The 27,989-nt window shown below is 31.9% G+C and overlaps 1 protein-coding gene and 1 long non-coding RNA gene across 2 annotated transcripts; one reads left to right on the top strand and one right to left on the bottom strand.

Annotated features, from left to right (window-relative positions):
* Nucleotides 1–1,568: 1,568 nt before the first annotated feature.
* Nucleotides 1,569–21,625, top strand: Tsp42Eh (Tetraspanin 42Eh). The gene is made up of 5 exons (XM_075312053.1): nucleotides 1,569–1,948; nucleotides 17,963–18,145; nucleotides 18,222–18,389; nucleotides 20,674–20,871; nucleotides 20,951–21,625. The coding sequence occupies exons 1-5, from the start codon at nucleotides 1,889–1,891 to the stop codon at nucleotides 21,026–21,028; spliced, it is 687 nt and encodes a 228-aa protein (XP_075168168.1). The 5' UTR covers nucleotides 1,569–1,888; the 3' UTR covers nucleotides 21,029–21,625.
* Nucleotides 21,626–24,270: 2,645 nt separating this feature from the next.
* On the bottom strand, nucleotides 24,271–27,419 carry LOC142240363 (uncharacterized). Its single transcript, XR_012723248.1, has 2 exons — nucleotides 26,545–27,419; nucleotides 24,271–24,549 (listed from the first exon to the last, which is right to left on the bottom strand). It is a non-coding gene; the product is annotated as an uncharacterized LOC142240363 (long non-coding RNA).
* Between the last annotated feature and the right edge of the window lie 570 nt (nucleotides 27,420–27,989).

Here is a 27,989-nt window from a genome sequence, read left to right on the forward strand (position 1 = left end):
AAAAGATAAGAGGACGAAACTGTGAAGCAAAACTGTGTCAGTGGCAGTCATGAGGAAAGTTTCTCAAATATCATGCAGTTTTTGTCGGTGCTTCTATCAAATATCATACAGTTTGCGTCGGCGTCACCCAGTTCAATTCTCTGCCGGCGTTACGAAACGTAAGGAAAATAGGATTTAGAACCTACTTTGTAGTAACAAATGTTTTTTTTTTATAAATGTTTTCATTCCATTAAATTTTTTGACAGGCAATTTGAAATTATAACTGCCGATGCCTTAATAAAGAATTTATCAAAACAGCGCTTCGACCGCAACGTCGGTAATACAAGCGCTGCAGGCATTGTGCGAAATCTATACGGTTGACATTTGTTGTTTTTATAGAAGAGAAATTTTCGTCTTCTTGTGGTTTTATTCTCTCTGTTACAAGTTTTTTTCCAAATGCCAAAATTAAAAAAAATACTTGAGAGGTTTTTTGGAATTCTTTTTGAGTAAAAATAATTATATTGGCAACACATTCCAATACCTTCAAGTTGTTTAATCTGGATATTGGTTGCAGTATCCGCGAACTTTTATAAAAAAAAAATTGTGCAAAAGGTCAAATTGATATCCTATTTTAACGGACGGACGAACATCGCGACTATCAAGAATATAATTACCTTATGAGGTCTCATATCCAATTTTTATTAATTGTTAACGGAATAACAGAGGTTGGAACCCCATTCCATGTGGGGGAAAATTTCGAAATGTAATAATAGAACTTTCTTTCTGTACACTGAAAAAATATTGTCGTAGGCCAAAGATTTCGTGTCCATAAAATACGAATGCACTTTTTGCTTAGCATAGAAGACGCATTTCTCAGATATAAAGTTTTTTCCTTGTCCAAAAAACCATAAAAATGGGTATCATAAAATTAAAGAAAATTTTGTTTGACTAAGGTCAACTTGTCTTTAATAATTTAATAAAGACGATTTTTACTTGAAACATAGCATAATTTTAAAAATTTAAAAATTTAATATGTTGTTAACACGTTTTTAAAGGACTTCAATGAAGAAAGAAACAGAAAAACATTTCAATTAAAATTTGCTACATAGAATCAAGTACGCAAAACTTAAACTTAAAAGACAATTTTGTCTTAAAAGTATCCTTACTTCAATTCTTCGCTTCTTTGGTCCAGAATTAATACCAAAATCATTGGTGTAAAGACAAAATCTTTGGAAACGGGAATGTTTTTTTTTCAGTGTAGTGAGTAACTGAAATTTGTTAATAACAAACATTTTTTTTATATTCAAGTTTTCGTAGTAAATTTTAGTTTATATTGGATATGTTATTTAGTTTTGTAATACAATCCAAAGTATTAGGAAACTATTTTCGAATTTTGTTAAAAACCATCCCATTGTGCAGATGCAGACAAGAAAACTAAACGACATGTGAAAATATCAAATAAAAATCCAACTGAGTAGTCTCTCTAGTATTGTTAATTTTCTTATTTTGAGATTTATTTACAGAGTCACACAACAAATCGCTTTTTTTGTTATCATCGATCGAGAGATATTCTCAGCAGCTGGTTGAACTCTTGGTCACTCACACGTTCACGAAGGTACAAAGCGGCATTTGTCACATCTCGCTTGGTCCTCAGTACAAACAACGCGCGAATCTTCAACGGATGTTTTTCCCCCGTTGATCCGAAGACGTTTTTTCACATTTCCGTGCAAAATCTCACAATTTTCGAATGATCAAATATTAAATAGATATCGATAAAAAAAAAATAAATAACAAATTATTTTAGAAATTTAAACGAATATTAATTTAAAAAAAAAATAATTTCTTAGCGAGTGAATAATTGAAGTGTTGGAAAGGCTATTGTCCCAAAAGGGTCCGGTTGTGTGTGAACATGTACATCTCAACACGAACTTATAAAATTATTGTGGTCTCCATCAATGTGATTTGTGTGGTAAGTCAGTGGTAATTGAGAGATGCAATTTCAGTGCATTTCTTGTGAAAGTTTATTGCAATCATCGGTGAACAGCTATGGACAGGCGAATAATTAGTCATTTGGCTTGGTCATCATCCTATTTAAAAATTAGAAAATTTTCATATTGAATTTATGGCACATTTGCGACGACAGACGGACTAGCAGACTTATGACCACCGAAAAGAAGAAAGTGAATATGTGTATGTGATTTGCTAAAATATAAGAAAATAAAAAATAAAAAACTAATGTTTTATACTTCTGCGTGTGTTTAGAGACAAAAAACACAAAGAGTCAGAGGATAAACATTTGGATTAAGCATAAAATACAATGTTTGATTTGAAAAAAAAACAACACAAATAAAATTTGTTGTGGCGCTTATTTGACTTTCTTAGCATTCTTCGATCGAAATTGTGACGATCTATATATTGATCAGATCAGAATGTCCGTAATAAATTTGTTGTCCGTTCGCCTGTTGAAATCACGCTAACTACACTGAAAACAAAAGCATGCCCGGTTCCAAAGATTTTGTCTTTACTTGGTATTGATTCCGAGCCAAAGAAGCGGAGAGTATACGTAAGGATACTTTTAAGACACAATTCTCTTTTAAATAAATTTGGGTTTTGTGTACTTGCTTCTAGGAAGCAAATTTTAATTTTTCGCTTTTTCAGCTTCTTTTCTTCATATTCTATCAAATTTATTGATAGAATATATATATATATATATATATATATATATATATATATATATATATATATATATATATATATATATATATATATATATATATATATATATATATATATATATATATATATATATATATATATATATATATATATATATATATATATATATATATATATATATATATATATATATATATATATATATATATATATATATATATATATATATATATATATATATATATATATATATATATATATATATATATATATATGTATTAGAAGTTTAGGAAAATTGGAGTCATTTTTACAACTTTTCGACTAAGCAGTGGCGATTTTACAAAGAAAATGTTGGTATTTTGACCATTTTTGTCGAAATCAAAAAAACATACATATGGGGGCTATATCTAAACCTGTACCGATTTCAACCAAATTTGGCATGCATAGCTACAGCTAATTCTACTCCCTGTGCAAAATTTCAACTAAAACAGAGCAAAAAATTGGCACCTGTGGTCATATGTGTGTAAATCGACCGAAAGCTATATATGTGAGCTATATCTAAACCTGAGCCGATTTCAATAAAATTTGGCACACTTGACTATAGTACTAATTGTTTTTCTTGTGCAAAATTTTAAGCAAATTAGGGTAAAACTCTGGCTTCTGGGGCCATATAAGTCCATATCGGGCGAAAGATATGTATGGTAGCTATATCTAAATCGGAACAGATTTCAATCAAATTTAACACTCTTAACTATAGTACCAATTGTACTCCTAGTGCAAAGTTTCAACCAAATTGGGCTAAAACTCTGGCTTCTGGGGCCATATAAGTCCATATCGGGCGAAAGATATATATGGGAGCTATATCTAAATCTCAACCGATTTCCAAAATCAATAGGGTTCTATTCTGAGCCAAAAAACATACTTGTGCCAAATTTGAAGTCGATTGGACTAAAACTGCGACCTAGACTTTGATTACAAAAATGTGTTCACGGACAGACGGACATGGCTATATCGACTCAGGAGCCTACCCTGAGCAGTTTTGCCAAATACACCATGTGTCTATCTCGTCTCCTTCTGGGTGTTCCAAACATATGCACTAACTTATAATACCCTGTTCCACAGTGTGGAACCTTTTCACTACTTTTTTGACAACACTTTTCTCGCTAGACTTTGTTAAAGTCTTTGGAAAGTCTAAAGTCGGGCGGGGCCGACTATATTATACCCTGCACCACTTTGTACATCTAAATTTTCGATACCCTATCACATCCGTCAAATGTGTTGGGGGCTATATATAAAGGTTTGTCCCAAATACGTACATTTAAATATCACTCGATCTGGACAGAATTTGATAGACTTCTACAAAATCTATAGACTCAAAATTTAAGTCGGCTAATGCACTAGGGTGGAACACAATGTTAGTAAAAAAAAAATATGGGAAACATTTAAATCTGAAGCAATTTTAAGGAAACTTCGCAAAAGTTTATTTATGATTTATCGCTCGATATATATGTATTAGAAGTTTAGGAAAATAAGAGTTGTAAAAATAACTTTTCGACTAAGCAGTGGCGATTTTACAAGGAAAATGTTGGTATTTTGACCATTTTTGTCGATATCAGAAAAACATATATATCGGAGCTATATCTAAATCTGAACCGATTTCAATCAAATTTGGCACACACGACTATATTACTAATTGTACTCCTAGTGCAAAATTTCAACCAAATTGGGCCAAAACTCTTGCTTCTGGGGCCATATAAGTCCATATCAGGCGAAAAATATATATGGAAGCTATATCTAAATCTGAACCGATTTCATTCAAATTTGGCACACATGACTATACTACCAATTATAATCCTTGTGCAAAATTTCAAGCTAATCGGAATAATATTCTGGCTTCTGGGTCCATATAAGTGAATATCGGGCGAAAGATATATATGGGAGCTATATCTAAATCTGAATCGATTTCAACCAAATTTGGCACGCATAGCTACAATGCTAAATTTACTCCCTGTGCAAAATTTTAACCAAATTTTGCCAAAACTCTGGCTTTTAGGACCATATTAGTCCATATAGGGCGATAGATATATATGGGAGCTATATCTAAATCTGAACCGATTTCAATCAAATTTTGCACACTTGACTATACTACTAATTGTACTCCTAGTGCAAAATTTCAACCAAATTCGGCCAAAAATCTGGCTTCTGGGGCCATTTAAGTCCATATCGGGCGAAAGATATATATGGAAGCTATGTCTAAATCTGAACCGATTTCAATCAAATTTTGCACACTTGACTATACGACTAAGTGTTATGTTTGTACAAAATTTCAAGCAAATCGGTATAAAACTCTGGCTGCTGGGTCCATATTAGTGCATATCGGGCGAAAGATATATATGAGAGCTATATCTACATCTGAACCGATTTCTTCCAAAATCAATAGGGTTCTATTCTGACCCAAATTAGGAACATGTACTAAATTTGAAGGCGATTGGACTTAAATTGCGACCTAGACTTTGATCACAAAAATGTGTTCACAGACAGACGGACGGACGGACGAACGGACAGATAGACGGACATGGTTATATCGACTCAGGGACCCACCCTGAGCATTATTGCCAAAGACACCATGTGTCTATCTCGTCTCCTTCTGGGTGTTACAAACATATGCACTAACTTATAATACCCTGTTCCACAGTGTGACGCAGGGTATAAAAACATCTGTGCCGAAACAGCCAAAAAAATATTACATTGAGCTGGATTTTATCGAAGAGTTGCTTGAAGAAAGCAGTATATTTCAGTCATAAACAGACAAAAGCGGATTGTATTCGCTAATTCTTTCATCGATAAGCCTCCAAATTATTTTTTCCGACGAGAGCAACTTCTGTATTTTTGGTATAAAAGGTCGGCAAATAGTGTAGCGCAAGGCCGGGATTGAGCTGAAATAACAAAATTTAGTTGGAACAGTGAAACACGGCGGTGGTGAAGTTATGGTGTGGCCGTGTATGGCTGCTAGTGGAGTGGGTCAATTAGATTTTATTGAATCCAAAATGGATAAATGGTGTTATCTCAACATTTTGAAAACAACAATTTGAAACCAAGTGCTGCTAAACTAGGGTTTGCAACGATATTTTGGTTCCGACAAAATAACGATCCAAAGCATAGATCGGAGGTTGTCAGGCTTTGGCTTCTGTATAATACATCAAAGCAGCTTAAAACACCACCCCAATCACTAGATCTTAACCCCATTGAGCATCTTTGGGATTTATTAGAGCAACGAATTCGTCAGCATATTATAACCAGCAAGGAGAAACAGATAAGTTGGTAAACTCCATGCCACATAGACTAGCTGCACTCTTAAAACAACGTGGAAATTCTACCAAATATAAGAAATGTGTTACAATGTCTTTATTTTGCTATTTAAATAACTCTTTTTGTTCTGTTTAATTACTGAACGAAGCCTGTTTGGTTCTTATATATACTTGTTATCTTATTGAAATCGCTCTAGAGCGGAAGAGGTTAAAGAAACTTAGAATTTTGTTGTTGTGTTTCAATGTAAGGAATATAAGGAAAAAAAAAAATAATAATATATATATATATATATATATATATATATATATATATATATATATATATATATATATATATATATATATATATATATATATATATATATATATATATATATATATATATATATATATATATATATATATATATATATATATATATATATATATATATATATATATATATATATATATATATATATATATATATATATATATATATATAAAATAGTTGGTTTGATTTATAAGTTTATTTTGTGTTCTTTAATCAGTCATAAAAGTTTGTCAGGTGAAGGAAGACTTTATGGGCTATGTGTATCACCCGATAAAGGGAGCCACCGTGGTGCAATGGTTAGCATGCCCGCCTTGCATACACAAGGTTGTGGGTTCGATTCCTGCTTCGACCGAACACCAAAAAGTTTTTCAGCGGTAGATTATCCCACCTCAGCCTTCTCTAATTGCTTTCACTGCAATGTGGATGCCGTTCGGACTCGGCTATAAAAAGGTGGTCCCTTGTCATTGAGCTTAACATGGAATCGAGCAGCACTCAGTGATAAAAGAGAAGTTCACCAATGTAGTATCACAATGGACTGAATAGTCTAAGTGAGCCTAATACATCGGGCTGCCACCTAACCTCACCTAACCTAACCTATCACCCGATAAATCAATAATGTGCTTTGTCAAATTGAATTACCGGGTATGAAAACTTTAATACTTGTAGCATTACCGGAGATTTTGAAAATAATAAGTTATCTTATAGACCAAAAGTCATTTCTTTTGAATTATCATCAATCAAAATCTCACAATTACCAGAGTTTTTCGAAAAAGTATTCGTTACCAATCACAATAAATATCGGTTACCAGTGGCAGACTACGAAACACACCATATCTTAGAGTCCGGGTGAAAAGTAATGCCAAATCGCATATTTTTGCTTAGCATAGGAGACGAGCCACCGTGGTGCAATGGCTAGCATGCCCGCGTTGCATACAAAATGTCGTAGGTTCTAACCCTGCTTCGACTGAACACCAAAATTTTTTCAGCGGATTATCATGGGATAATGCTGGTGACATTTCTAAGTTATTCAAAGCATTTCTAAGTGTTTTCACTGCAATGTGCACCCAGAGAAGGAATATGATCACCTCAGATATGTTTTAAGAGCAAAATGTTATTTTTGGGTGGTGACCATGTAACATGGTTTTCGAAACCTTGTTATTTTCTCGGAAATCATGTATCTGATTTCGGCAAATCATGTATCTGATTTCGGCAAACAGGTTATATTTGACGAGAAAATAACATTTTAGTGACAAACATGTTACATGGTCACCATACAAAAATAACATTTTGCTCTTGAAACATGTTTGAGGTGATCATATTCCTTCTCTGCGTGTGATACGCCGTTCGTACTCGGCTATAAAAAGGAGGTCCCTTGTCATTGAGCTTAACATAGAACCGGGCAGCATTCAGAGATAAGAGAGAAGTTCACTACTGTGGTATCACAATGGACTGAATAGTCTAAGTGAGCCTGAAACATCGGGCTGCCACTATACCTAATCTACCTAACCTAACATAGGAGACGAATTTCTCTGATAGAACGTTATTTTCCTTTGTTCAAAAGTCAATAATCTTCAGAAAAATTCTTCAAAGTTAATGAAATTGTCATAAAATTTGTTGTCTTTTTGCTTCTTGATTACAAAGCAAAAAAAGCATTCAACACATTATTTGACGATGTTTTTTACATCAAATATAACATACTTTCTAGTTGAAGTCGAGTCAGAACTTGGTTATTTTAGTTGTCGTTAAAACGTTTTTAAAGGACTTTTATATCATATGAAGAGAAACGAATAAATTAAAATTTGCTTCCTAGTATCAAGTACGCAAAATTAAAATTCTTTGGCTTGAATCAAGCTTGTTAGCATGTCCGCCTTGCCTACAAAAGGTCGTAGGTTCTAACCCTGCTTCGACTGAACACCAAAATTTTTTCAGCGCTGGATTATCCCCTCTCAGTTTTGCTGGTGAAATTTTTGAGGTTTTCAAAGCTTCTTTAACCCTTTCGACCCTGAATTTTTATAGGTATCGCTAAATTTTTTTTTTTTACTTTTAATCATGTTGAAGTCATTTAAGAAGCGTCTAGCCAAAATTTCGGGTCGCCACGCCCATTCGTTTAGGCGGTAGAGAATGTTGCCTATGGGCAACTTTGGGCAATTGTGACTACAAACTATTTTGTTTTGTAATGATAGACGTATTACGTTTTATTGGATTTTTGTTAAGTTTTTTGTTATTTTACAGTAAAAATATACTTAGATGCGCGCGTGAGTGGAATTTCAATCACGCTCAAACACATTCACGAAGAAATACGAAATTAATTCACGAAATGAAAAGTCATACTCGCGCACGATCACACATGAACAACGTTTATGTCTCACGCTTTCGCACGATTCACGACAATTTTCGTAATTCACGACAAATCTCGTGAGTCACGAATATTTTCGCAACACGACAATTTTCGTGGCTCAATAAAATTCTGGTAATTAACGAAATTTCTCGTGATTCACGCTATTAAGTTGGATCGTGAGGGTGGGTTGGATCGTGAAAGTAAATTTTTATCGGGAGCGTGTTTTCGGAGAAAGTTTACTGACTCACAATCACGAACACAATTTGATTTTAACTCACGCTCACGCGCCACACATTTTTCTTTAATCCCGTTCACGCATATTCACGAGATTTCGTTTAAATTTCATTCACGGCTTCGCGTGACTCACGAAAATGTTTTTTTTTTTTTTTTTTTTTTTTTTTAACCCATGTCAATTTAACTGGCGGTGTAAAAAACCAAAGTATTATAAAGCGTCAATATTCGTGCTAATCCACTAGTATGTTGCCAAGAAGTGGCTTCCTCCCTTTTTACGATTCCTTCCAAATTCCCCAATGTACTGCAGATATGTTTTCCACATCATCGCCGCATTTCTCGTCACTGGGACATTCCAATTGAAGTTCAAAATTTTTTCAAAATCATTGTTTTTCAAACCTTTTTTTCTCCAGGCCTTATGTTCAAAAATATTTAATTTTACTACCACAATTGCCTAAAGTTGCCCACAGGCAACTTTTCAATTTTAAAAATTTCTCATCTGTTGTTTTTTCGCAATTCTAAGATTTGACTTCCAGAAATATTTTATTTGACATGTACTACAATAGATTTAATAAAAACTTTCAACATTTTAGTTGTAATTTTTGAAAAAAGTCACATGTATAAAAACCTCTTTTTAAATTCGCAAATATATTTTTCTTGAGGTACGTGCGTATTAATGAATTTTGTTTTTGCTAATTGACAACCAAATTAGCTGATTTTTCATTCAACTTGAAGATAACACTTGTAGCTTTCGATACCGTTACAGTTTTATGAACAAAAACAAAAACAACGCTGACAGTGAGTCTCAAAACACAAAAAGTTGCCCACAGGCAACTTTAGGGTCGAAAGGGTTAAGTGGTTTCACTGAGGTCCCTTGTCATTGAGTTTTCGCTGTGAGGGTTTTTTATTCGATTAAACTGAAATTTCAATGCTGGCGTTATTTTTTTCACAACAAGCTGTGTTTTCTGACAGACTACTGCACTTATGATTTTGATTTTTTCCATTTCCACGTTCTAAGTCATCATCTAAATTTTACGAATTGTGACTTAATCATCATGACTGGCATTGCTAAATTAAAAATTGCAGCCAATTTGAAGGTTACCTATCTCATTTATTACAATAAAATGATATCATCTAGAAGATTTCGTAAGCATTTGTTACTAATACAATTTTTAGTTTACCCATATTAATGTCACCTCATGTGCATTGGCATCTGTGTTTTCTCCTGAACAATGTTTTGAAGCAGTCACCCATATTTAAAGGCTACATTTCTGCATAGCAAATACATGTTATGATGTAAAACAAAATACTCTTAAAAATTTACCTATTCATTTTCTTTAAAACCAAAAACAATTTAAGTATTTCCAAAGGGATAAAATGTGAGGACATGGCCCAAAGTGGGCTAACGCGACTCCAAAGTTATGGAAGTGCCCAGTGTTTAGGATTTTCTGCTTTGGACACATTAAAAAGCTTAAAAGATTCTAAATTGAAAGAACTTCGGCCGGAGTTTACATCTTTATGGACACAGTCCAAAATAAATAAATAAAAATAAAAAATAAATAAATGGCCGGCCTTTGGCTAGGTTTTAATCTTTCCTTTATTTATTTAAGTGATCCCTAATGGGAACCCATAGTGGCATACGTTCATTGCCGTATCTAGACATTTTTAACCAGGGGGGCTATAGCCCCCTATCTATACTACAGTAACAATATATAATGGAAAATCATATATAGGTTTTCACATTCTAGGGGGGTCTAATTTTCTTGTGGAGGGGGCTAAGCCCTCCCCTAAGATGCCTTACTACGCTTATGCATACGTTGACGGCCTTTGGTCGAGTTATGTCGTTTCATTTTAATAACGCTAAGTGAATACAATATACAACACATAATTTACTGACATAACAAAAATTAATATATTTTGGTACTCAGTACAATCTACTTAATTTTCAATCAGTTGGAGTTCATTTTCACACAGTCTTTTAAATCAAAAGTAACAAGTATATATAGCCGTAAGTTCGGCCAGGCCGAATCTTATGTATCCTCCACCATGGATTGCGTAGAAACTTCTACGAAAGACTGTCATCCACAATCGAATTATTTGGGTTGTGGTATCTTAAAACTTCTTAACATCGTTTTCTAAATTGTTAGTCCATACGTGGTACATATTAGACAAAAAAGTTATGTACACCCTTACAAAAAATCGCTTCTGTAACATATACTCCCAAACATATTTTGCTTCAAGCATATACATTTTTGGGTATTGCCCAAACATTTATATGTTTGATCTCTACCATTATATAATATGTTTGAAAGCATATTGGTCTAAACAATATATGTTTTGGTAGTCTAAGTTCCAAACATTTTGTATTTTTGCATCCAAATTCAATAATGTTGTCTTCCAAAAAACAATATGTTATTATGTGACCATATAATATGTTTGGAAGCATTTTGCACCCAAAAATATTATATGCTTAAAAAAATTCTCCCAAACAATATTGTGCTCAAAATTTTATTTATTTATTTATATATTCACAATCATAATGAATTATGAACATAAACAGGTAGTATAGGTGCTAACAACATAGGTTTTCGACCTGAATGCTCAAAATTTTGTTTCTGCCTAATTGTATATTCCCTCACATCTTTCTCACTTCCACGAGATTTTTTAGTTCTTAGCACCTTTTTCTGTAATACAAACATTGTAGAAGAAATTATTCAATTTTATGATTTTTTTTATTTTAATTTTACCTTTTGCCGGACGGGGATTCGAACAGCGGACCACACAGTTTGTAAGGATCAAAGAAGCAGCTGATCAATTGCCCAAGGAAAAATAAAATGTGAATTTTGTAATAACAAGCAACAACCATCAACTTAATTCAATATCGCTCCCTGTTAAATAGCGCTCCAAGCTACTAAACACATATATGTTTATAGGCTATTTCTAAACTAATATATGTTTGCATCCAAGCATATTATATTTACAAACATTTTATGTCCCAAACATAATATGTTCTAACATATATGTCCCAAACATGGTATGCTAGTTTATGAACATTATATGCTTGCACTCAAAAATATTGTGTTTAAAAATTTGTGTTCCAAACATATAATGTTTATAGCCAAACATATGAAAAACAGTCTTTTTCATCCGTGTATAGGTAAGTCTACAAATAATTACGAATCGATATGGACTTTTGCACGGTACGTAGTGAGCCAGAATTGAAATATGGGGGTCGTTTATATGTGGGCTATATACAATTATGAACTTGATATGGACCAATTTTTGTGTGATTGGGGATCGATTTATCTGAGGGCTATATATAACTATAGACCGATATGGACCTAGTTTGGCATGGTTGTTAACGGCCATATACTAGCACAATGTACCAAATTTCAACTGACTCGGATGAAATTTGCTCCTCCAAGAGGTTCCAAAACTAAATCTCGGGATCGGTTTATATGGGGGCTATATATAATTATGGACCGATTTCGACCAATTTTTGCATGGGTGTTTGAGGCCAGATATTAACACCACGTTACAAATTTCAACTGAATAAGATGAATTTTGGTCTTCCAAGAGGCTCCGGAGATCAAATCTGGTGATCGGTTTATATGGGGGCTATATATAATTATGGACCGATGTCGACCAATTTTTGCATTGTCATTAGAAACCATATACTAACACTATGTACTAAATTTCAGACGGATCGGATGAAAGTTGCTTCTCTTAGAGGCTCCGCAAGCCAAATCGGGGGATCGGTTTATATGGGGGCTATATATATTATGGATCGGTGTGGACCAATTTTTGCATGGTTGTTAGAGATAATATGCTGACACCATGTACCAAATTTCAGCCGGATCGGATGAAATTTGCTTCTCTTAGAGGATTCGCAAGCCAAATTTGGGGGTCCGTTTATATGGGGGCTATACGTAAAAGTGGACCGATATAGCCCATTTGCAATACGATCCGACCTACATCAATAACAATACTTGTGCCAAATTTCAAGTCGATAGCTTGTTTCGTTCGGAAGTTAGCGTGATTTCAACAGACGGACGGACGGACATGCTCAGATCGACTCAGAATTTCACTACGACCAGAATATAAATACTTTATGGGTTCTTAGAGCAATATTTCGATGTGTTACAAACGGAATGACAAAGTTAATATTCCCCCATCCTATGGTGGAGGGTATAAAAATGATCCCTAAGTTTGGTTTCGATGTTCATGCTTCAGTTATTTGCATGCCTCTTTGAATGTTCGGTTAGGTATAGTGGCAGCCCACTTAGACTATTCTGTCCCTTGCGATACCATAGTGATGATCGGGCTGCCCGATTTTTAGCATAATGACTTTCTATATACGAATCCGAATGTCCATCCACATTGCGGTGGAACCACTTAGAGAAGCTTTGATACACTCAGAAATGTCACCAGTATTACTGAGAGGGGATAATCCACCACTGAAAAACTTTTTGGTGTTTGGTCGAAACTGGGTTTGAACACACAACCCTGTGAAGGCATGTTAACCATTGCACCACAGTGGCTCCTTGTCAGTGAATAGAACATACTACTGGCCCAGTTTTAATACTGCCATCCGTTCTTTTCTCAGAGGTAAACGCCTCTGCACCAGAGAAATAAGATAGATGCACTAAATTTGATGAAGTAGATGTCCCTTGGCCTTGTCTCATGTTCATGGGATTATATAAATAATGTTACCAGATATTATTCAACCCCAAGAAGTACAAACTCGAGCTCTCTCATCATGCAAATGCAAGTCCAACAAATGATATACACTCTGTCGATGAGTTAATACCTTCTCACAGGTACGACTTTTGCCCAAATACATTTGTGCGACAGATAAGTTCAGTAATTTTTTTTCTTCAAAAGTCTCATCGATTTAGTCATCACTAAAAGCTAATTACGTTCATTAACTTAGTCACCACAAATCGCTCATCATCTTATCAATGCTTAGACCATCTTATCAAGTGAAATAATGCAAGCGGATATTTTTGTTTCTAATCCATCGGTGATCGCAGGAAGCAAATTCAATGCAAATGTGAATTAATTCAATCATAAATCAATTCAGACGTTGCTAACTGATTGCAGAATGATTTGCTATTTAATAATTTCATTATTTTCGACCCATTTGGCGTTAGATTAAGGACAATATGCAATTAAATTTCCTAACGCATTATCGCAATATTAAGATTGGTTTCTTCTACACTCAAAAAAAAGTGAACTCACTATTTCGTGATGCCAGCGCTTGTAATACTGTTTAGTTAAAAATTTCTAAAACTATTCAAAATTTTCTAAAATTAATCAAACGTTTTCTTCCTGGTGGGTTCACTGTTTTTTCAGTGTAGTACTGGATAGCCGTGGAAAACTTGAACAAAATTGAATGCCAATCAGCTGCGTGCAGAAATTTTTTTATGTCAAAAGTCAAAAAATAGCGGGAAGTACACTGAGAAAACAGGAGGAAGAATTTTGGTTAATTTTAGAAAATGTTGATTATTTTTAGAAAATTTTAACTAAACTGTATTACAAACGTTGACATTTCGCCGGTATCACAAAAATAACATAAGTAAATATTTTTTAACAAATTCAAGACATTATTATTTTTTTCACTTTTTAAAGAAATGTTTGTAGTTTGAAGAAAAAAATTGAAGTTGAAACTTTCAAGAATGTGTTTAGTGCCAAAGTTCAAGTTCGTCGCATTTGTAGTAAAATTTAGAAATTTTAAAGAAATAATGAACTATTTTGTGAGAAGTACGAATTCAATAAATCTTTAAATTTCATTTGTGTATATTTTTCCCCGTTTTTTAGTTCATTTAATCAACGTACGTAAAAAATTATTAGAGTAAAGGAAACTTTCTCCAAACATCTCCATGGACTAAAATAAAGTTAAATTGGCTTTAGTGAAATAGAGAGTTCACTTTTTTAGGGTAGATGTGTAAGTAGCTAAAAATAAGTATTATCCTTTTTTCGCTTTACTAAGTCCACTTTTATACCTTCCACCATAGGATACCCCCCTATCCTATGGTGGATAGGGGGGTATCCTCATTCCGTTTGTAACTTCACTGAAAAAACAGTGAACCCACCAGGAAGAATACTTTTTGTTAATTTTAGAAAATTTTAACTAAACAGTATTACAATCGCTAGCATCACTCCGATATCACAAAAATAAGTAAATACTCGTATTTTTCGACAAATTTAAGAAAATTTATTTGACATAATTAATTTTTTGCCCTTGTTAAAGAATATTTTGTAGTTTGAATGAAAAAATTGGAGTTAAAAACTGCAAGAATGTCTTTAGTGACATACGAAGTTCATGATGGACGTATTTTTGGTAAAATTTACAAATTTAAAGAAATAATGAACTATTTTGTGAGAAGTGCGAATTTAGTAAATCTTTTTGCTTAATTTGTGTAAAATTTGTCCCGTTTTTTAGTTCATTTAATTAAGGTACGCAAAAAAATATAAGAGTAAAGAAAACTTTCTCGATTCCATGAACTATAATAAAGTTAAATTGGCTTTAGTGAAATAGAGAGTTCACTGTTTTTGAGTGTACACTGAAAAAAACAGTGAACCCACCAGGAAAGATAACTTTCGATTCATTTTAGAAAATTTGGAACTTTTTTAGAAAATTTTAACTAAACGGTATTACAAGCGCTGGCATCACTCCGATATGGCAAAAATAAGTAAATATTTTTCGACAAATTCAAGAAAATTTATTAGACATAACTAAATTTTTTCAGTAGTTAAAGAAAATTTTGTAGTTTTAAGAGAAATCTTGGAGTTCAAAATTGCAAGAATGTCTTTAGTGACATACGAAGTTCATGATGGACACATTTTTCGTAAAATTTACAAATTTAAAGAAATAATGAACTATTTTGTAAGAAATACGAAATTAGGAAATCTTTATGCTTTATTTGTGTATAACTTTTTCCCGTTTTTTAGTTCATTTAACTAACATACGCAAAAAATTATTTGACTAAAATAAACTTTTTCCAAACATAATGATTCTATGAACTAATATAAAGTTAATATGGCTTTAGTGAAATAGAGAGTTCACTTTTTTTTGAGTGTAGTTGTGTAAGTCTAGTAACTAATAAAAAAGATAATAATTAAAAATAATTATTATCTTTTTTCGCTTTACTAAGTTTCTTTTTATACGTCCATAGGATGGGGATATACCAACATTCTCATTCCGTTTCTAACACATCGAAATATTACTCAGACCCAGTAAAGTACATATATTCGGGTTCATGGAGCCTTATTGAGGAACTAATTTCATCCGATTCCTTTAAAATTTGGCCTTTAATTACCATGCAACAATTGGTTCATAATTATTTATAGAATCCTTTATATAATCCGATCAAGAATGAGATGGGCTTATATATGGACTAATTTGCAATTTAGAAGACCATATCAAGAAGCTTGTCATCGGCAACCCAAGTAATTCGATTGTAGATGACAGTCTTTAGGAGAACTTTAATCCCCTCTTGAATAAAAACTATTATTCTAACTCTCATTCCAATCCTCGAAACATGACGAATGGTCCCTTTTAGTGCCGTCTTAAAAGTTTTCTTTTATCTGAATTGGCCGGAATGACGGAACCAAATCGGGAACGATATTTGTTGATTTTCTGTCTCTCTGGATGTGAGAATAGAGGAAAAGTATATTTATGCCAACACAATTACATTTAAGACATTTTGCTGCAAACAAACAATGGTTAAAAACTGGAATTAATTATTTGAAACATATTATTATATTGCACAGTGCAAACAATTTTTTGTTTGAACACACACTGAAAAAAGCATGCTCGGTTCCAAAGATTTTGTTTAATTTAATTTAGTTTAATTAATTTTTCGTTTTTTCAGCTTTTTTCTTCATATGCTATCAAAGCCCTTTAAAAACAAAACTACGACAACTTTATTTTCCAAATTCAGACTCGACTTCCAATAGAAATTATGCTATGTTTCAAATAAAAATTGTCTTTAAAATAAAGTGTTGAAAAACATGTCCTATATTTGAACGATTTTTTGGTTTGTAGTCAAGATGTAAAAAGACAACAAATTTAAAGACAATTTCATTAAATTTAAAGTATTTTTCTGAATTATTAAAGTCAAGTTGACCTTATCCCAAACATTTTTTTCTTTCATGGTATGATACCCATTTTGAAGTCAAATCACTTACTTATAAGGACAATACGACATCATTGCAAAGTTTATCGACTTTTGGGCAAGGAAAAAACTTTATATTAGAGAAATGCGTCTTCTATTTTAAGCGAAAATTGCATTCGTATTTTAAGGACATTAAATCTTTGGCCTCACTACAATATTTTTTCAGTGCAGTGCCGATTTTTTGGAGAGTTAAGATGGGCGCGTTATTGATAAAATTTCAAGGAATTTTGAATATAGGGTTAATTTTTTTCGAGTGTACGGCGAAAGTCATCTTTTTAAGCTTTCGCTGCATTAATACCGAATTAATTCTGTAATGTAACGCATTTCAATTTTCATTTGAAAAATAGGGAAAAAAATATTTTTATTTTATCGGTATTTACAACTTCCCAGCAAAAAAATTTGGAAGTTCTTCTAAAGGCATGACTTGAAAAGAACTTCCGAAAATGTTCTTTTAAAAATGTTCTTTATTTTAACTACACAGGAAGTTCTTTTAATTCAATTTTTTATAATTCACTATTTTCAAATTTTTAATGTGTAATTTAAATTTTTTTGTTTCAAATGGGTTAAAAACAGAGTAAGAATTTATAAAATGGTACAAATTGTTCAAATTTTGTTGAAAAAATTCTAAATCCACTCTATAAAAATTGAGAATTTTTGTAAATATTTGAGGTTAAACGTTTCAGAGAAATGTTAGGATGCATTAAAAATCTTAAAAAAATATTTATTTGGCAAATGATTGAAGAAATTTTAATTAAAAATTAATTTAATCAATTAATTTTGTGACCGAAGACAGAAATTATTTTTTTCCCTGTGCATGAAAAACAACAATGAATGCATAATTAAATCCAACTATCTCAAAACTTGACATGACGAAAAAATTTAATTTGAATTTTATTTTTTAAAGCTTCCAATAATTTCCTATTTTGTCTTTATTTAGATACTGGGTTCTTTACTAATATGGTTCGGTGCATGGCTATATCAAAGTGTGGAAGATTCCAAGTTCGACCACGGAGAAGAATTGGCATCCACGGTAATAATGACACTTGGGGCTGTCCTGATTTGCACAGCTATCTATGGCACTGTAGTGACAATAATGGGTCACATCAATATGCTGATTGCCGTAAGTATTAAATGGCTTCCGCTTCAATTTCCGAATTTCAAAATGTAAAGTTAATGTCCTTGTTTAATATTTGCAGTTTGCCATTTTATTGATAGTCCTCTTGGTGATACAGGTCATACTAGTGAGCATTAGTTATACAGCACTAAATAATGGTGTCTCCGAAAAATTGAAACAGGGCTTTGACGAGCTATGGGATCCTTTGCACCAAAAGCCAAGTGCGGCATTATCATTCTATGAAGAATGGGTGAGTAATAATGGACCATTCCATATTGATATGCTTATAAATAAGTTCAAATTCATGATTCCATTAGATAATAGGTTTTAACTAAGCAATAGTTTTGATGAAACAAAGTGTCATGTTGGCACAATTTCTCCAAATAAAATTTGATTGAATTTTAAAAAATATTCAATTAAAAATTCAGTTAAGTTTCATTTGGATCAATTAATTGTTTGATTAGGGTTATAAGTTGATACTATAATTTTTGATAATTGAAGATATTTCAATTAAAGAAAAATATTTATTTGGCAAAATATTAAAAATTTTTTTTATTTTATTTGTTACAAGATTTACAATCATAATAAATTATCAAAATAAATATAGAAAAACATTAGGTGCTAACAACAAAGGTTTTTGAACAGAAATTTTTTTAATTCACATCCAAAAGACTGAATTTGTATCATACTTTAAGAAGTGATGCAAATTCAGTGCGACTGCTGCTCAAATGATGGACATCTATCCCAACAAAAAAATTTGGAAGATGTTCAAAAGGCACAACTTTAAAAGCACTTCCAAAAATATCCTCTCAAGGATGTTCTTTATTTTAACTACACAGGAAGTTCTTTTAATTCAATTTTTTAAAACGCGCTTTTTTCATATTGTTAATGGGTAATTTTAAATTGTTTGTTTCAAATGGGTTATACACACAAAAAAAAAATGTTCTGATTCAATCACGAAATTAATTGATCCAATTAATGTTTTAACTGAAATGTCATCAATCACGAAAATGATAGTATCAATCACAGTTTTAATTGGGAATAGAAAAAATTCTTGATTAAAAAATTAATTGATGTCATTAGCAATTTTCAATTAATTTTTTAATTGATTCAATTAAATATTTAATTGATTTTGAATGCAAACCCCAATTAATTTTTTATTTAAAAAGGTAACTATTTTCAATTACTTTCAGAATTGGCTTAGAGTTTTTATTCGGATTAAGAAATGTTCATCACTTTTTTTAACTGACTTAGTCTTCCGAATTTGATTAAAAAGTTAATTGTATCAATTAATTTTTTAATTTAAAAATTTAAAATTTTCAATCATTGACTTAATTAACTTAATGTTTCTATCTTGATTAAAAAGTTAATTGTGTCAATTAATTTATTAGTTGAAAAAACATTCAACTTCAATTAACTTTTTAATTGGAAATATTTTGGTGATATTTTTTTCTGTGTAAACAGAGTAAGAATGAATAAAATGGTTATGTGGAAAAAATTCTAAATCCAATCTATAAAAATTGCGATTTTTTTAAAGTATTTGAGGTGAAACGTTTCATGAAAGTGTAAAAATTCATTATTTGACAAAATATCACAAAATTTGTATTCACGTTTAAAACACTGAATTTGGATCACACTTTAAGAAGCGATGCAAGTTCAGTGCAACGGATGTTCAAACGGGGAACATGCCCGGGTTAATTCATCGCTTCTGAGACAATTTTCACCACTTCCCGATCCAAAGAGGACATTTTCATTACTTTTTTATCGACGCTTTAACGGAGGGAGGAAAAATTACAACATTTGAGTCCTAAAAATTTCAATATTTTAAACAAATTTCTCCTTAATATTGCGTGACCTAGGTCAATATTTTTTTCAATGCAGAGAAGTAATATGATCATCTTCAACGATATGATTAAACATGTAACATGTTTGTAGCAATCATTTTCTCAGAAATGATGTATCTGATTTCGGGAAATATGTTTATGTTTGGAAAGAAAATAATATTTTTGGGACAAAAAAGAAAATTAAAAGTAGTGATTTAGGTTAGATTAGGTATAGTGTTAGTCCGTTATTCATGGCTTAGATTAATTAGCCTGGACCGCATTGGATGTTCTCTTAGTCTATATTTGAAGCTTTTTAAGAGCTTTTAAAGATTCACTATCAAAAATGTTTTTCTTTATTTTAAGGAACATTTTCATTAGTTGAAAGACATCCCATCAAAAAATTGAAGTTTTTCTAAAGGTACAACTTTAAAGACACTTCCAACAATGTCCTCCCAAGTTATTTAATTCAACTTTTAATTCATTTTTGAATACTCGCTTTTTTATTTTTGGAAGGGGTAATATTAATTTTAGTAAGAATTTACGATCTTCGAATAAGGTCAAAAAAGTGGATTTTTATAGATAGTGAAGGATCCCTTAATAACATGCACCGAAAATGGATATTTCCATCTTCATAAACATATTTTAGAGGCTCTGAGTATTTTAATTTTGTTCATTTGTTTTAATTAAAGTAAATTTACCTCCTATTTTCAGTTACAATGCTGTGGGAAGAATAGCCCTGAAGACTATTATCTACTGGATAAATTTCCTCCAAAAAGTTGCTGTAAGGATCACAATTGTGTCAAAATCTTTAATTTGTACAAGGATGGATGTGAAAATAAATATCATGAATATGTCGAAGCAAAAGTCCACAATTTCAACATTCTTAGTTGGGTAATCATAGTAACCGAGGTAATGCTATCATCCTATTCTATAAGATAATTTAACACGTTGACCTAATCGATTATTCTTTATTGGTTCCATATTTCAGTTTATTGGTTCCATATTTGGATGTCTATTGGTTGACAGTATACGAAATTACAGAGACCTACAGAGATTCTACAGTTGAGATCATCAATGAGGAGCAAAATCCTAATGAATTTTATTTAGGTTTCTAAGGCATGTCACCTTCTGCTTCTATCAGAAAACGAAATTCATTCATGGCTTCTATCATTCGTATTAAGTTCGTTTAGTGTAGCTACGTTAAAATTATTACACATATACGTTGTTATTTAAATTATTTAATCACATATCCATTTACATAAAAAAAATACAGAAAAATTCTATTAGGCCCGTATCTGCAATCGATCGTCTTATATGGATGTGACATTGAAACCAGTTACAAAAAATACGATTTGATTGCTGCTTTTTTTTATCAATGAATACAGTGAAGTTGCCTACACTGAAAAAGATTAAACACAATGCACCTGTTACTTTAGTTAGAAAAAAAATTGGATAAGTGTTGATTTGTAATATGAAAATAGGAGAATAAGTAATAGATCTATTTTTTTGAACTAACTCTAGTGAATAAAATTTCCACCAATTATATATATATAAGAACATTGTAACTTAGAGTATTACATTTTATATAGAAATAATAACGAAGAATATTTAAATAATATCGCAAAATAAAATGACCCTTGTTGAATTAAAACAAACATAAAAATTCTCTTCTACATCTACCCAGCAAAAAAAATGAAAGTTCTTTCAAAGGCACAACTTTAAAAGCACTTCCAGAAGATGTACTCCCAATGATGTTCTTTATTTTAACTACACAGGAAGTTCTTTTCATTAAATTTTTTAAAAGAGGCGTTTTTCATATTTTTAATGGGTAATATTAACTTTTTATGTTTTAAATTGGTTAAAAACAGTTTAAGAATTCATAAAAAGGTACAAATTATTTAAATTTTGTCGAAAAAAATGCTAAATCCAATCTGAAAAAATTGTGAATTTTTGAAAATATTTGAGGTCGAACGTTTCAGACAAGCGTTAGAATCCATTAAAAATTATAAAAATTATTTATTTGACAAAATATCACAGAATTTTTTAATTTACATCCAAAATATTGAATTCGGATCACATCTAAAGAAGTGATGTAAATTCAGTGCCCCGTCTTTTGAAATGGAGGACTTCCGTCCTATGGCAAGCCCATGTTAAATTCATCGCTTCTGCGTCAATTTTGCACCACTTCCGGATCCAAAAAGAACATTTTCATTACTTTTTGGGCGACGCTTTTTGCTGGGTAGCTACACCCTCACAAAAAATCGCTTCTGTAACATATACTCCCAAACATATTTTGCTTCAAGCATATAAATTTTTGGGTATTGCCCAAACATTTATATGTTTGATCTCTACCAATATATAATATGTTTGAAAGCATATTGGTCTAAACAATATATGTTTGGGTAGTTTAAGTTCCAAACATTTTGTATTTTTGCATCCAAATTCAATAATGTTGTCTTCCAAAAAACAATATGTTATTATGTGACCATATAATATGATTGGAAGCATTTTGCACCCAAAAATAGTATATGCTTAAAAAAAATTCTCCCAAACAATATTGTGCTCAAAATTTTATTTATTTATTTATATATTTACAATCATAATGAATTATTAAAATAAACAGGTAATATAGGTGCTAACAACATAGGTTTTCGACCTGAATGCTCAAAATTTTGTTTCTGCCCAATTGTATATTCCCCGACATCTTTCTCACTTCCACGAGATTTTTTAGTTCTTAGCACCTTTTTCTGTAATACAAACATTGTAGAAGAAATTATTCAATTTTATGATTTTTTTTTATTTTAATTTTACCTTTTGCCGGACGGGGATTCGAACAGCGGATCACACAGTTTGTAAGGATCGCAGAAGTAGCTGATCAATTGCCCAAGGAAAAATAATATGTTAATTTTGTAATAACAAGCAACAACCACCAACTTAATTCAATATCGCTCCCTGTTAAATAGCGCTCCAAGCTACTAAACACATATATGTTTATAGGCTATTTCTAAATTAATATATGTTTGCATCCAAGCATATTATATTTACAAACATTTTATGTCCCAAACATAATATGTTCTAACATATTAACATATATGTCCCAAACATGTTATGCTAGTTTATGAACATTATATGCTTGCACTCAAAAATATTGTGTTTAAAAATTCGTGTTCCAAACATATAATGTTTATAGCCAAACATATGAAAAACAGTCTTTTTCATCCGTGTATTAATTTGTAATAATTTTTAAGTAAAGAGAGTCAACCAACTTCGGGATAGGGAGCCACCATGGTGCAATGGTTAGCATGCCCGCCTTGCATACACAAGGTCGCGGGTTTGATTCCTGCTTCGACCGAACACCAAAACGTTTTTCAGCGGTGGATTATCCCACCTCAGTAATGCTGGTGACATTTCTGAGGGTTTTAAAGCTTCTCTAAGTGGTTTCACTGCAATGTGGAACGCCGTTCGGACTCGGCTATGAAAAGGAGGTCCCTTGTCATTGAGCTTAACATGGAATTGGGCAGCACTTAGTGATAAGAGAGAAGTTCACCAATGTGGTATCACAATGGACTGAATAGTTTAAGTGAGCCCGATACATCGGGATGCCACCTAACGTAACCTAACCTATAGTCAAGTAAAACCAAATATAGGGCTGTTTTCTTTTAGCACTGGATACCCTAAGCCGTGAAGGACTAAAAGAAAAAAGAGTACTCGCTTATCCAGAACATCTCCAACAAATACGCAACACTGTCATCAGCTGTTTAAAAACAATCACAGAAAAGAAGTTAAATCTTGCATTTTTAATGTATGAAATATACAAATAGTAATAAATATTTACTGCTGCGATTATTTATGACACTGTACCACTTTGAATTTCATGTTTTTCGATAAATTAGTCACAATAAATTGCTATTGTGAATCAAAGAAGCGTCACTTTATCAAAATTCTGGATAGCCCATACAAATGTTGTATGTCGTGCTAAAAGAAAACAGCCCTTATGTTATTAAGTTTGTGCCAATATCTTTTCTGTTTTCTTCGGAAATTTCAAGAAGCTGCAGTACTGCTTCTTTTGGGTCTGAATCCTGATTGCAGTGTTGATACTAAAGGTTTCTTGCAGAGAATACTGTCAATTCGGGAATAAAACAATTTCTCAGGAGACTTTGACTTGAAAGGTGATATTGAAATAGGACGAAATTCCTTGTTCACTTTTGGACTTGCAATTACCTTCGTAGTTTTACATGATTAGGGAAAAGTAGATTTTATTATTATATTTTTGAATATATACGTGATGTAGGGTAAGAGTGTTGGTAGTTATATTTTGAGAGATCGGGGAGACCTATTCCAGTGGTATTCGATTTTATTGTTAACTGATAATGTAATTTTTTAATATGTACAAAAAAACTGTAACAAACTTATAATATTTGCTTCACCCTTTTCCAATTTTTTGGTGTGCGTGGAAGAATTCTACCAAAAATAGTAGATTTTTTATTGTATGCTAGATTGGTAGAATCCTTGATATTTTGGTAGATTTTGCAAAATCTTCCTTCCTTCCTTCCTTCCTTCCTTCCAACTAAGACGTACTTCAATATTCTATATAAAGAAATAAAATGTTGACAAAATTTTCTATAGAAAAAAGTAGATATAGTATTCTATAGAAATAAAATTTTGACATGATTTTCTATAGAAATAAAGTATTGACAAACTTTTCTTTAGAAATAAAATTTTGACAAAATTTTCTATAGAAATAAAATTTTCAATAGAAATAAAATTTTGGCAACATTTTCTATAAAAATAAAATTTTCACAAAATTTTCACAAAAATTTCTATAGAATAAAAAAAAAAATTGATATAGTATTCTATAGCAATAAAATTTTGACATGATTTTCTATAGAAATAAAGTTTTGGCAAACTTTTCTATAAAAATAAAATTTTAACAAACTTTTCTATAGAAGTAAAAGTTTGATAAAATTTTCTACAGCAATAACATTTTTACAAAATTTTCTATTGAAATAAAATTTTGACAAAATTTTCTACAGAAAAAAATTTAACAAAATTTTATACAGACATAAAATGTAGACAATTTTTTTATAAGCAACATTTTTGATAGAAATAAAAATGTGACAAAATAAAAATTAAGTTTTGACAAACTTTTCTATAAAAATAAAATTTTGACAAACTTTTCTCTAGAAATAAAACTTTGACAAAATTTTCTATACAAAACAAAAAAAATATATAGACATTAAATGTAGACAACTTTTTTATAAACAAAAAATTTTGACAACATTTTCGATAGAAATAAAAATGTGACAAAATTGTCCATAGGAATAAAATTTTGACAAACATTTTTATAGAAATAAAATTTTGGCATCATTTTTTATAGAAATAAAATGTTGACAGAATTTTCTATAGAAATAATATTTGAACAAAATTTTCTATAGACATAAAATGAAGACAAAATTGTCTATGAAAATAAAGTTTTGACAAAAATTTCGATAGAAATACAATTTTGACAAAATTTTCTATAGAAATAAAACTTTGACAATATTTTCCATAGAAATAAAATTTTGACAAACTTCGTAGTATGTGTTTCTTTTTTTTAAATTTGGTTTGTTATACCCTCCACCATAGGATGGGGAGGGTATACCTTTGTCATTCCGTTTGTAACACATCGAAATATTGCTCTAAGACCCCATAAAGTATATATATTCTGGGTCCTGGTGAAATTCTGAGTCGATCTAAACATGTCCGTCCGTCTGTTGAAATCACGCTAACTTCCGAACGAAACAAGTTATCGACTTGAAACTTGGCACAAGTAATTGTTATTGATGTCGGTCGGATGGTATTGCAAATGGGCCATATCGGTCCACTTTTACGTATAGCCCCCATATAAACGGACCCCCAAATTTGGCTTGCGAATCCTCTAAGAGAAGAAAATTTCATCCGATCCGGCTGAAATTTGGTACATGGTGTAACAACCATGCAAAAATTGGTCCACATCGGTCCAGAATTACATATAGCCCCCATCTAAACCGATCCCCAGATTTGGCTTGCGGAGCCTCAAAGAGAAGCAAATTTCATCCTATCCGGCTGAAATTTGGTACCTGGTTTTGGTATATGGTCTCTAACAACCATGCAAAAATTGGTCCACATAGGTACATAATTATATATAGCCCCCTTATAAACCGTTCTCCAGATTTGACCTCCGGAGCCTCTTGGAGGAGCAAAATTCCGTTTCAAATTTGGTACGTGGTGTTAGTATATGGCCGCTAACAACCATACAAAAATTGGTCCATATTGGTCTATAGTTATATATATAGTCGATCTCTAATCACACAAAAAGTGGTCCATATCGGTTCATAATCATGGTTGCCACTCGAGCCAAAAATAATCTACTAAAATTTTATTTCTATAGATAATTTTTTAAAAATTTTATTTCTATAGAAAATTTTGTTAAGATTTTATTTCTATAAAAAATTTGGTAATTTTTTTTTCTATAGAAAATTTTGTCAAACTGAATTATATACCTATATAAAACAGTCCGATTACTGTTTTGGTTTAATATATACCACGTATGGACTTACTTACAATTTAGAAGACGATGTTAGGAGGTTTTAAGATACATTGCCATCGGCAAGCGTTACCGCAACTCAAGTAATTCGATTGTGGTTGGCAGTGTTTAGAAGAAGTTTCTACGCAATCCATGGTGGAGGGTACACAAGCTTCGGCCTGGCCTGTTTTTTTTTCAGTTTTGCAGTTCTCCACAATTGCACTTTTTTGTGTTACCATATACATTTTTCCTCGCTCTTTCGATGGTTATGTGCCGTTTCTCATGACTTTTCAATAATCGCAAAAGTGAAAAGAAGATTTTTGCTAAGTTTTAATTAATCGAGTTTTTCTTATCAGCAACTCGACTTTTGTAATGTGCATAAGTTGATTATCCCATATATTTTCCGAAGAGATAAAGTCTCTAACATTTATTTTCTTCTGCTGCGAATTAACTTTAAATTTATCCCAGATGATATTCATAAATAAATTATAAAAATTGGACCACCAAGAACTCATTAATTTATATTCACACATAATGTTTGTCAAGCATATCATGTTTTTTTGTCACATCACTGAAATTTATTTTAGCAAATTATTATCCATTTCGAAATTATGAATGAGTTGCATAATTCATTTTTTTCGGTGTATCGAACTGTGTTTACGAGCAAAACGCGTGGGTTCTGGCACACACGGCAATTTATCATCCAAATTCGTTGTGAACTTGCTGCACTACAACATGGTCAAAACAACTCAGGCCAACAACAAAAGTGTTGCCGCCCTGGCCAAAGCAACATCACCAACAACTACAACAATTCCATTACCAAAAGGCCCACTTACGAGCGAGCGATATTAGAACAATAAAATATCCATCGCTAGCTTCGGATATGTCGTAGGTGGCGGTAAGAATAGCCCAAGATCACTGTCAGCATCTTTTCGACTGCATGCTAGCCGATTACTCAGCGACCACAAGTCAGGCAAACAATTATAGCCGCAGTAGCAGAACACAAAAGCAGCAGAGGTGGAAACTAATCCCTCCTACCGATCTAGAAAGCAATGACAAAGATAAAAATCAACAGAAAACAAGTTGAAAAAATATAAACAAATAATTTCTATTTTGAAACAGAGTAGATGATGGGCTGAAACAAAAATAAAAACAACAACGACAAAATAACAATTTAATCACAGTGGTCATATAGACTGAGTTATACCCTACATCTGTGTATGACATGCTACGCTGCAGAGAAATCACAAAATGTTCTGGAGACTTTTCTCTGGAACGAAATTTTTGACAAACGAAGTCCCCACGTGTTACACCGAAAAAAAATTCCGCACACTAAAAAAAATATTGAATTGTAGCCAAAGATTTCGTGTCTCTAAAATACGAATGCGTTTTTTTCTTAGCATACACCCTCAAAAAAAATCGCTTATGTAAGATATACCCCAAACACATTTAGCTTCAAGTATATATATTTTCAGGATGGGTC

This window comes from Haematobia irritans, chromosome 5 (assembly GCF_050003625.1).
Source record: "Haematobia irritans isolate KBUSLIRL chromosome 5, ASM5000362v1, whole genome shotgun sequence".
Classification (NCBI taxonomy): Eukaryota; Metazoa; Arthropoda; class Insecta; order Diptera; family Muscidae; genus Haematobia; species Haematobia irritans.